Source organism: Bos taurus, chromosome 21 (assembly GCF_002263795.3).
Source record: "Bos taurus isolate L1 Dominette 01449 registration number 42190680 breed Hereford chromosome 21, ARS-UCD2.0, whole genome shotgun sequence".
NCBI classification, from domain to species: domain Eukaryota; kingdom Metazoa; phylum Chordata; class Mammalia; order Artiodactyla; family Bovidae; genus Bos; species Bos taurus.
Window position 1 is genome coordinate 6503233 of NC_037348.1, and position 11747 is coordinate 6514979.

Consider the following 11747-nt stretch of genomic DNA (forward strand, 5'->3'; position numbering starts at 1 on the left):
TTTTAATTTAAAAAACAAAATCGATGCTGAGAAAACTGGGTTTTCCTCATTTCTTGACAAGTGCTAAGGTGGGATCTGATGGGGTTTTCAAGCTGGTGCCTTTGCAGAGGTAACAGGGTGTCTCCATGTCTCCATCACACCCTGCTGTCTACACTGCTGTTCCCAGAAAACATGGAATAGTGGCGGGCTTTGTTTTCCCCTGAAGCTCCTGGCTTAATGATCATCTGTTCCCTACAGTGCTTTTACAACAACCTGGGCTTCTCTCCAGACTTTGTTTTTCGAGTTCTAAGCATTTTCCCCAGCATTGCTCATACACTTGAAGCTCCAATGCTCCATTTTGGGGCTGTTTTTGTTGAGGTGTTTTGCCTTGCTTGGTTTTATGACGAGGCAGTTCACAATTGGAATAAATCATTAAAAACACTAGACCTTAATCCGTCTTTGTCTGGGAGCATCTCTTATAAACCAAGGCTTCATTTCGAGTTTAAAAAAAAAGTCATCTGCACCTTGGAGAAACTAAAATGTGATTATTGAGAGGCCCTCCACTTAGTCGTTCCCCAGCCTTGCGTGTCGCCCAGTTAGAGTGGAAGCTCAGGATGCCCCTTTCCGGTGCTGAGTGCAGCCGGGGCCGGGGGCGTGTTCCTGTGGTATTTGAAGTCTGCTGCTTCAGCGGGCGGTCCTGGGACAGCAGGCTCAGCACAGCTGGCCCTGGATGTCTGTCTTTCCCCTCACCAGACGACTCCTCGGGGCGAGCACGTCTGATTGTTTCCGACTGATTCACTGACCCGGGAGGCTGGGCAGACCATCGGTGTGTTTGAGTGTGTGTGTGTGCGTGTGTGCGTGCGTGTGTGCGGCACGCGGATGCCGTCAGTGCCCTGCGGAGGCTTTCCACCCTGCTCACTGCCGGACTTTTTGCAGCAGCCCACAAAGCATTTTTAAAACAAAACCAGAATAATGACCTTGAAGGCACTGCAAAGGCAGATCGTGTCCTTTCTGGTTGTCATTTTCTTCCTTCCCATAGTCTGCATTAAGATGCCAGCGTGCAAAAAACACATCTTGAGGCCTAAGAGCATTTCCTTTTTTTTTTTTTGGTGGAAAACAAAAAGTTCAACCCTGGTCAAGCATGTTTCCAAATAAAAGCAGGCGTGTGCCGTGGTGCCCGGCTCCTGTGCTGAGCTGGCCTGCCCCTCGCAGGGGTTGTGAGGGGGCCCTGTGTGTGCTGGGGGTCTGCCCCGGCTTAGTCGTGTTGTCAACACATAGGATGTTGGTTTAGTTCTTTGGGAGCAGGGAGGGAGGTTCGTTTTTAATTCCTAAATCCCCCTACTTACCGTTTCTGCCAGCTCCTTCCTGCCCTGGCCCCTGTGCCCGAGGGGATGCCCTTTGCTCCCAAGACTCCTCGAGCACACTGAGGGAGCCACGTGTGGCCACAGCGCTTCCCAGGGTGCGGGCTGGCGGGCAGAGGCCCTGGTCACCGGGTCACCTGTGCCACTGGCCCATGCACGCCCAGCTGAAGCCGCTGCCCGCTCCGCACTCCTGTGAGCGCACAGCGAGGGCCGCCCTGGGCCCACCCAGGCCTGTGACCCACCGACCGCCCCCCAGGCCCCCAGACCCTCATTCCTGTCACAGGACTCAGTGGGGAGTCGGCCGCCACCAGCACTCAAGCCCTGTCCCAGGCCCTGTGCTGGGGGTCCTTCGAGGGGACCACGGAAATGCCCTTCCGAGGTTCAGAGCTGCAAAGGAGCGTGCAGAGATGCCACTGGCAGTGTCAGCCCAGAGATGGGCAGCTATGCACGGCTGATGCCCGTGACCTACAGCTGTGCCCAGTCCATCCAAGGCCCTCTCCTGTTCATGGGCCTCTGTAGCAGAACAGCTTTGCTCCCCTGGAACACCCCCATCACCCCCACAGGCCGCCCCCCCGTCCTCTGTCCTCCCCCCATCACCCCCACAGGCCGCCCCCCCCGTCCTCTGTCCTCCCCCCATCACCCCCACAGCCCACCCCCTCCCATCCTCTCTCCTCAGCCCCTTGCTCACAGTGTTCTCCTGAGTCTGGTTCCCCTAGTTGCGCTGCCTCAGTCTTCCCGTCTCAGGGAAGGTCCTGGGGTCCCTCACGTGTGTGCAGGAATGAGCCATTGGATGCGGGGTCCGTCTTTCCAGATGGCCTCCAGGCCCTTACTCTTCCAGTGTCTTTCACTCCTCCCAGGACCCGGTCTCCCCCTTTGAGGGGCTCCTGAGACATTTTCCTGAACCTTCCCGCTGTCCTTGGCCTGCTCTGAGTGAGCCCTGGCCCTGGTCTGGCTCACCCCCTGAGAGCATTAACCCTGGCGGGGCTGGGCCTGGGGCGAGGGATGTGGAGGCCCAGGGCACGGAGTCTGAAGGAGCCTGCTCACCCCCTCGGGGTCCTCTCCTTGAACCTTGCACGCTGGGCACCTCGCCTTGCTGGCCTCTCCTGGCCCCAGCCCTGGATGCTGAAGTTGGCTGCCTCAGCCTCCAGCTCCAGGTGCCAGTCCAGGGGACCTTGGGAAAGTTACCTTTCCTCTCTGAACCGCGGTTTCCCTGTTGCCTCCATCCTGGCTAATGAGGACTTTGTTAGATAAGATGTGCCAGCTGCTCAGCCTGACTCATGTTAAATGCTTGAGAGATGCTTGTGGTGGTTACTGTTATCATTAGACAAATACAGAAGCATCCCACACTGACCAGCCAGTCTCCATGAGCTCTGGAGATACAGGCCCAGTCCCGTGGTCATCCTCGCCCCTGCTTGCCCTTCTCGATGGTGTGTGATGCTGACCGTGTGGATTTGCCCTGCGAGGTCAGGACCTCGCATGTTCTGAAGAGGATGTGTTTTGTGTCTCTGCTGCAGGAATTGCTTACTTAGGAGGTGTGTGCAGTGCTAAGAGGAAATGTGTGCTTGCCGAAGACAATGGCCTCAATTTGGCCTTTACCATCGCTCATGAGCTGGGCCACAAGTAAGTATCAGACTCTGGATTGTTCTGCCTCTTTAAATGCTTTTCTGAATACATATTCTTTTCACTCAGATTCTGGAAGTTCTAAAACAGTACTGCTGGGCGCCTTTGCTTCCTCTCGAGTAGGGACCTAGGCAAGCCCAAGTCCCAGCCCTTCAGGGAATCCAGGAGATCACTGAACAGACTGTCTCTGAAAGTGGAAATGCTCATTTGAGGTTGGTCTATTCTTAAAGCACACTCTGTAAAGGGAAGAGGTTTTTCTCAGAGTGTTGTCATGAGTTGCATCCCCTTCCCCAGATCAGCACGATTTTGATTCACTCTAAATATATTCAGATAGTGGGATTATCTTCCTGCCGTTGAATTTTTTTTCCTTCAGCCAGTTTCAAAGTCCAACTTTCTGAAAGTAGAATGTCAGTGTCTTAGTTTAAAGAATCATCAGCTACATCCTTTGTCCACTGGCAGTTCTCCCCTTAAGGAAGAAAGAACTACAGAACCCTAGAGCCCAAAGTGTGGACAGAATCTGAGGCTGCCTGCTGGCGTTTCAGACGAGGAGACAGCAGGCCTGGGGGTTGAGTGGCTGGCCCAAGCCTGAGATCACCTGCAGGGAGCCTCCGGGGCAGGAGGCCAGCTGACTCTCAACCTGCGGCCCGAGGGTTTTCTCTTCCTCCTGGAGTAGCTGTTTCATGTTTCTCTGAAGGAAAGATTGTGAGCTGACTGCTTGAGAACTTTAAATAAATAAATTGAGGAGTCCAAAACATGCAAAACAATGGGAAAATTTATATTGGACTGAAGAGAACAAAATTAAATGGAAATCTAGTTCTCGGAGAAAATATATATATTGTCAAGTTTTCCTAGTGCCCTAGATAGTAAGATGCCTAGAATCCTAAATGTGAACTCAAGCTTCTCAAGAGTAGAGGCTATGGGTAAGGAGTACAAAAGCAGTTGTTGTCCCCTAGTCTTAGCCATATCTGGGGCTTTTTTTTTTTTTTACTTTGTTTCATTTATCTGGTCTCATTTTAATTTTTTTCACTCCTGTGGGTGGGTTTGTTGTTCACTTTTCTGTCCCTCTTGGTTATCATGATGTGAGTAAATGAAAATAATCTTAGGCGTATTTTCTGCTATTAAGGAGAAAATAACAAGTTCTTGGCCAAGACAAGCAAGATGAGCAGTTTTCTCTAAGCACACATTTATTTCATCTTGACAGTAATTTTTAATTTATTTTTTATTGAAGGATAATTGCTTTATATAATTTTGTTGTTTTCTGTCAAACCTCAATTGACAGTATTTTAAAAATATCGGTGACAGCGCTTTGCTCATCCTCTTTTGTCTACACTACTAGAAACTAACTTTTTAAACTAATTGTAATCAAATTTGTATTCATATCTCAGATTTGTTAAGAAATAAAAAAAAAAGCCCCACATTCAGTAGTGGGTGCTGAAAGAAAAGTGCAAATGCGTATGGTTTTGCAAACCACTTCTCTCTGTCAAATGCCCACCCAGCCCTTCGTAGTACCTGGGAACCCACTCCCTAACAGTAGTGAGAGTGTGGAGTTATTGAAGCATTTCCCAACACACAGCGTGTGTGAACCTTTGAAGAGATGTATTTGTGTGAACTGCTGCATGCCATGGCAAGAGCCACCCCCACACGTGCGCACACGTGGGCCGCCTTTTCTCCTTGGACGTTAAGAGCACAGAGCACCGTTTCTCCCTGGTGGTCTGTGTGCTTGTGCTTTATCAAATACTGGCATTTTAACTCAGGAGGTCTGCAGATGACTGATTAGATCCAGTCATAATCCAATAGCCTTTAGCTACAGTCTGTTTAGAATTCTTGGAGAACTCTTTATTGCTTGCTACTGAACTCTAATTACCTGCAAAAACAAACACCTTATTGTTCATCAAAGCCAGTAAATCCTGTTAGCATCTGGTCCTGCCCCTGCTTGGGCGATCGTGGTTTTCCCAGAGGAGTCTGTTGTCTCTGATTATTCGCAAGCATTGAGAAGCAGATCCTCCGTGGATGAAGTCAGCCTCCCTGTCCACGGACTCCTCTGGTCATCCGGCTCAGAGGAGTCGGGGTGGCTGTGTGGAGTGGGAAGGTGGAGGCCAGCCTGCACTTTCAGGAAAGCCACTGGACAGGCTGTTTTACAGATACGAACCTGGAAACTGGTCCATTCTTTGGGATGGAGAGGAATAATTTAACTCCGTGTTTCTTAAATGTGTGTAAACTGACATAGGATGGATGGTATTCTCAGTGATCTGATCCACTGGTCCGTGCTCTCTAACAAAATTTCTTGGTGAGAGTTTTAGAAATCAATAAAGAACACCCCTCTGTGTACCCGTGGGAAATCTCCAGAGAGCTCACCCACCAGGCCCTAATCATTTAATACTGAAAAGTGAAGCATCTCTTCTGAAGGATGAATGTGTGTGCCTTTGCGTGCAGGCACGCATGGACGTGGCCCTTCTGCTCGTACCTAGTATACCTCCTGTGAGGAGCAGTGTGAACACTTACCCTCAGATGCCAGTGTTAGGGGAAAAGTCACTTTCGATAGGAGCCACACAGGCCATTTATCAGCTGATGAGTGTCACATAAGTTAATATGATTTCATTTTTGCCTTGGCTTTCAAAAACCACAAAGCTAAATGTAAGGCTCAGTTTTAATATTTAACTCATTGTAGTGCTGGCCTTTTTCTCCCTCTCTTGTATGCATGGTTTTATTTCAATTATTGTAGTTCAAAAATAATTCATTTGGTGCTTTGATTCTGGCTCCAATCCAATTTGCAGTAAAGTAAGTTCTAAACTATAGATTAAATGAAAAACTTTTGACTTGGTAACATCAATAATGCTGCTTTGGACATAAATTAACAATGAAGTAATGATGTTTAAATCACGTCAGATCTCATAGAGCACCTACTGTGTACCAGGTACTGTTACATGCTGTGTATTCACTGTGTTATTGAATCCGTCCTATGAAGCAGTTTTACTAGCTTTTACTTTATAGATTAGGAAACTAGTGGTACTTTAGAGAATTTCTAGTCTCTACCTAAAATGATATGGGATCACTTGTATGATAATATGGACGTCCCAGGTGGCTCAGTGTTGAAGAATTCACCTGGAATGTAGGAGACTCGGGTTCGATCCCTGGGTCTGGAAGATCCCCTGGAGGAGGGCATGGCAACCCACTCCAGTATTTTTGCCTAGAAAATTCCATGGACAGAGGAGCCTGGCAGGTTACAGTCCATGGGTCACAGAGAGTTAGACAGGACTGAAGCGACTTAGCATGCACACACATATGATAATATACTCATGCAACAGGGCCATTAAAATAAGAATTCAAATTATAGAAATGTATGTTATAAAGAAGAGAGCCTGCTATATAGCCAAAGAACCAAGGTACCTTCAGTTTGCCAGCAGCCAATGCAGAAAAGGCAAAAATGGCGTGGTACAGCTGCCTGAAGGAAGCCAGTGTGTCCTCGAGAGGGGTTTCCCTAGGAAACTCAAGTGCTGTCGGGGAGACTGGCAGTTTTCTGGTGATCTGCCCTGGTGAAGAGGTAGGGCAGAAAAGACTCCGGCCATGGCTTCAGACAGAAGGTAAAGGATCTGCATCTCCTGATGGCAGTCGTGGGGGCACCCTGGGAAGGGGCTGTCCTGTGTTCCTGCCTGGAGGACGAGCTGGGTCTGTCAGCCGCTCTTCTGATGGCAGCTTTGGGGCTTTTTAATGACCTGATGCAGAGAGCGAACTCACTGGAAAAGACCCTGATGCTGGGAAATATTGAGGGCAGGAGGAGAAGTGGGCAACAGAGGAGGAGATGGTTGGATGGCATTACCGACTCAATGGACATGAGTCTGAGCAAGCTCTGGGAGATGGTGAGGAACAGGGAAGGCTGGCATGCTGCAGCCCATGGGGTCGCAGAGAGTCGGAGATGACTAAACAACTAACAACATGACCTTAGATGCCTTCTTGCCCATGATAGGCAGCTACCCCCATCTTTTGGTTTGCCTTGTGCGAGCTTTGGAAGGCAGCTGTCTCCCTGTCTTGTGGTAGCTTGAGAAACCCAGCTGAAAATGAAGCTGGTTTTGTGCCTTCTTGAGCCTGTGGTGACCATGAGAAAGCGATGGTCTTGAGCACGAGAGGGTGTCTGTGATAGACACTTTAGAGGGCCATGTTTCCAGCTGTTGGTTGTGACAGAATCAGTGACATGGAGCAGACCGCCCAGCTGGGACAGCTCTGCCCAGGTCTTTCCCTTAAGGAACCAGGATGCCTTGCTGTGAACCTCAGTGTCCAAGTTGTTCATCACTATTTGACTTTAGAGAGAAAGAGAGAGAGCTCCAAGCATTCGTTTCTTTGAGGCCAAATGCAGCCCTGATTGCTCATGGGAAGAACTCTCTTCAGAAGCTCATATCCATGCTGACTGCCCATGAGAAAAATTTTTTAAAAAATCAAGTGATACCCTGATAATCAAGGGGAGCATTGGTAGTGATGTTAGTATAACATTATTTTTAAAGGCTGTTGTTTACTATGATTTGGAACTTTTAGCGTTAGAAAGAAAATATTTCCATGAAAATTGGTTAGAGTGCCTTTTGTTTGGGGGAAGGTCGGTCTGATGTGGCGTGATAAGGCCCAGGGGAGACATTTGATTGAGCAGAATGCTTCCTAGTGCGGTTGGAGGCTGGGAGGGCACAGACTCAAGTCTCAGCTGGTCATTTAGGGGCTGGGGAAACCCAGGAACCATGCATGCAGCGTGCAGACAATTGGGTAAGACAGCACCTGGGAAGTGTCTAAACAGGGCTTCCAGGTGGGGTGGGGAGAGCAGAGAAGGACTCTACTCACGGCTTACCTGGCTACCCACTCAGAAAAACAAAGAGTTTCCCTTGCAGAAAATAAATCTCTGCTTCTGTCAGATTTAGGAGGCTCTGTTAGATAAGCCTGAGCCACATCAACGCCTGCCTAGAGAATCAGACCAAACCATGTGACCCCTCCAACTCGCAGAAATCTGAAGAAGGTGCTCCAGACAGGCCTGAGAGTCATGGCCCATGTGCAAGCTGTTGCGGGCCAGGCCTCTCCCCACCTGCTGTTTCTGGGATCTTTCCTGACTTCCAGATGCCCTTTCTTGGGCCTTTCCATTCTGGAATCTACCTCTGCTCTGGTCAGCTGGCTCTGCCTGTGGCCTCTGAAAATCTCTGCCTTCATGGGAACTTGGGAACCCAGCAGAGGTGACGTATGGGCTGTGCTGCAGGAGAGGAGCCCCCGAGGCTCTTGGAAGTGCCCATGGCCAAGTGTTAACAGGCCTGATCAGTTAAACCACCCGCTCTTGGGGATGGACGCCTGGAAAGCTCTCCAGGAGACACCAGGTGCACCAGGGCAGGGCTGCTGCCGGCCTGACGTCTGAGGCCCTGTATCGTTCCTTCTGGCCTCATCCACCTGCCTGCTCCATCTCTCGCTCCCTGGCCCTGTCCCCCCAGGTCAGCCCCAGCATTGAGCCATGGTGCTGGATGTGCTCCTGGCTCCAGCTCACCCCTCACGAGGTCACCCTGAATTCCATGCTTTTTTGCTACTTTCCTAGCCTTGCGCCAGGTGCGTGCGTGCTAAGTCACTTCAGTCATGTCTGACTCTTTGTGACCCCGTGGACTGTAGCCCACCATGCTCCTCTGTCCCTGGGATTCTCCAGGCAAGAATACTGGGGTGGGTTGCCATTTCCTCTTCCAGGGGATCTTCCTGATCCAGGGATCGAACCTGCATCACCTGTGGCTCCTGCATTGCAGGCAGTTTCTTCACCACTTGAGCCACCAGGGAAGCCCAGTAGTCGTGTTTATCGCTGGCGAGTCAGGTGAGGAAAGGCCCAGCCCTCCTGAAAGAAGCCACCGCAGTCAGGGGAGGTCCTGTCTTATTGCAGCTGACACCTCCTGGGAGACCTGGAAATGGAAGGAAAGAGCAGGAGGAGGGGGACAGGCAGCCCACAGGGGCCTGACGCTCCCACCTGGAGACCCTGGCGATCAGGTGCTGTGTTTGATGACACTTGTGTGCCTGCAGACACACAGTCAGTCCTAGAGGGACCCCGGCCCATCGGTGCATGAGTGCACAACTGGGTACCCAGATCCACACAAGCACCCCTCACCCCCTGCAGCTGGCGGAAGCCCTGTCCTGGCTGATGTGACCCAGAGGGGGGACTCTGCTCCCCTGCTCAGTCCAGCGGAGACAGAGGCCAGATGGGGGGCCACCTGCCTGAGGTAAGAAATGGACCTATGGCCCAGGCAGGTCCCGGTGAAGCTTGCTGGCCTCCAGTAAAGACACCGGTGAAAAGCTAGAGCCAGGCACTCTGGATGTTTCCAGCTAGAATGTGACTCTGCACAAATGAGTTCAGGGCAGCAGATGAGGAAGGGTGTGCTGTTGTCGTGGGCCTGGGGACACACTTGCTGAGGTGCAGCATGGAAGCAGACTGTGTTCAGTTCTCAAGGATGGTGGTTTATGGGCAGAGGGTGGTTGGCTGCCTAGGGAGCTGAGGAAAGGGGAGGGGACACCTGTTCCAGGAGAACTGTTCTCAAAACTGGAGTCGACACAATTCAAACTGAAAGGAATTGTCTCTGTCCCAGAACAGGCAGGAAGGAAAGCCATCATCCAGATGCGTGAAGAGGAGAGCAAACTGCCGGTGCAGAGCAGGGGGTCCGAGCCATGCACATGGCGGTGGGGGGATGTGAGCAGGCAGGTAGCCCCCAAGGATGGCCAGGCAGCCTGCCGAGTCCTTGGCCTGGGTGCTCAACTCAGCGGGCAAAGCACGGACCTCACATGGAAGGTGTAGTGGAGAGAGGATTTTTGCAAATGTGATAACTGTTTAGAAATCCCAGGAGGAGGACAAGTGTGCTTTTGTTCTAGTTGGAATTCGGGACGGCTGTGTTCATGTGTCGGTCAGCCTTTCTTGCAGAACAGAAAAGGTGGCTCCCAGGAGTTCTGCAGGAATGGCTGGTTCTATTCCCAGGCAAGTCCCACTTGAGGTTTTCAGAGGGATTTCTCCCTGAATCCCTGGGTCTCACCCTCCATCCCTGCTTGGCTGCTATAGCTTCCTGCAGCGTCCTGTCCTAGAAGGAACCTTAACTGGTGGTGCCAGTGGTGTTCAGGGCTCTCAGGATTCACACGGAGGTGCTTGGAGAGATTTCTAAGTACCATTCCCTCAGCGCTTGGCCCCTGGATTAAAGTTGCTGTACGAGCATCCTTGACTCGGCTGTCTTATCCAAATTCCAGAGTCATATCAAACCTCATTTACATTTCTTATTATTTTTAAAAATGTGCCGCTGAAAATTCTAAGCTCTTTGACGTTAATTTACAAGCCAGCCTTCTCCTGGTGTCTTGGATGAGCTAGAATGACTTGTGGCTTCTGGAGAGTTGTGGGGCAGCCACCGTGGGGTCTGCACCAAGCACAGCAGTTCTCAGCCCTGCTCCATGTTGCCCTGAGTGACTCCTTCCTAACAGCTCTGGCTTTCCTTCCCCTCCTTTCCCCACCCCAAACTGAAAAAAAAAGCAGAATTTCCTTTGGGCCCTTCCCACATGGATGGTTTTGAATGGGAGGTACAGGGTCCAGCGCAGCAAGGAACTTTGTCTCTGGGGCCCCGTTTAAATGACTTCTCTGCCTTAGGGAGTGATTTCTTATTGCCCGGCATTAGGAAGAGTTGCAGGGAAGTTATCATTATTTCCACTGGAGTCTTACCCTTGCCTTGGATTGAATGTGAGGAGAGAACCCTTCTTCCACTTGACTGGAACGCCCAGAGCCACTGTTCTTAAGAGGACCTTGATTGCAGCTTTGCCAGATCTGCCCAGGCCAGGCCTGGGAGGGAAGACAAAGGGAAAGCCATCAAAAGCTCTTCAGCGAGCAGACACATGTGTTCCCACCTGCATCCTGAGTGGCTAGGCCGAGTAGCTATTGGCTGGGTGTTATCGCCATGATGGGAAATCCAGCTGGATTTGGGCGTCTGCTGCTCCCAGAGTTCCGTTACTCTGATAGGGAAGGTTACACAAGATGTGGGAGTGTTTGTCTCCACCCCAGGATTTCTTTGTGTTTAATTGTTGGTGGATTTCCTTACCTGAAATCATGTCGTCTGAGACAGTGTTTGAGAAGATGGCGGGGCAGGAACGGGGGATGTGAGGTGTGAATTGGGTTTGGCTGAAGAACCAAATTTTGAAATCCCCTCAGAACTTCCTTACATTACAGACTATCCCAGGAATTAGATGAGATCCAATTTTCTCGTTAGAAACAGCAGAGCTTCTGGCAGCTCCCCGTAAGTGGCTTTTCTCATGGTTCTCGGAGCTGGAAGGGATGTCCAAAATCATCTCAGCCTCATTTTGCAGACAGCTTCCCTTTCCAGGGCTCCAAGTGACCAAGCAGAGACTCAGACCAGAGCCTCAGGCCCAGTGTGGTGCCTTTCATACAGCTGAATTGATCGCATGCTGAGGCCACGTGCTCCCCAAGTGGCTCTTCTGGTTCTGGGCTTACACGCATTTGCTGGGAAAGACCCCTGTTGCTTACCTAACCAGGGTCGTGTAAGCACTGTGGGAGGCGGTGGGGCGTTCTAGCATGCAAACTTCTCCACAGACGGAGGAGTACTCTGTTACAGACGGAGTGTTTGTGTCCCTCAAACTCCTATGTTGAGATCTCACCCCTATGGTGATGGTACGTGGAGGTGGGGCCCCTGAGCAGTAATTAGCTCAAGAGGGTACAGCCCACACGAATAGGATTGGTGCCCTTCAAAGAAGAAGCCAGAGAGCTGGCTAGCTCTCTTTCTGCCGTGTAAGAAAACAAGAAAGCAG

General features: G+C 50.7%; 1 protein-coding gene across 3 annotated transcripts in view; it reads left to right on the plus strand.

The window, feature by feature from the left end:
* ADAMTS17 (ADAM metallopeptidase with thrombospondin type 1 motif 17) overlaps positions 1 to 11747 on the plus strand; it is a 410186-nt gene that overhangs the window by 171497 nt on the left and 226942 nt on the right. For all 3 annotated transcript variants that reach the window (XM_024982263.2, XM_024982261.2, XM_024982262.2), the window contains exon 8: positions 2855 to 2960. In XM_024982263.2, coding sequence (XP_024838031.1) covers positions 2855 to 2960 — 106 coding nt within the window. The remainder of the gene's footprint in view (positions 1 to 2854; positions 2961 to 11747) is intronic.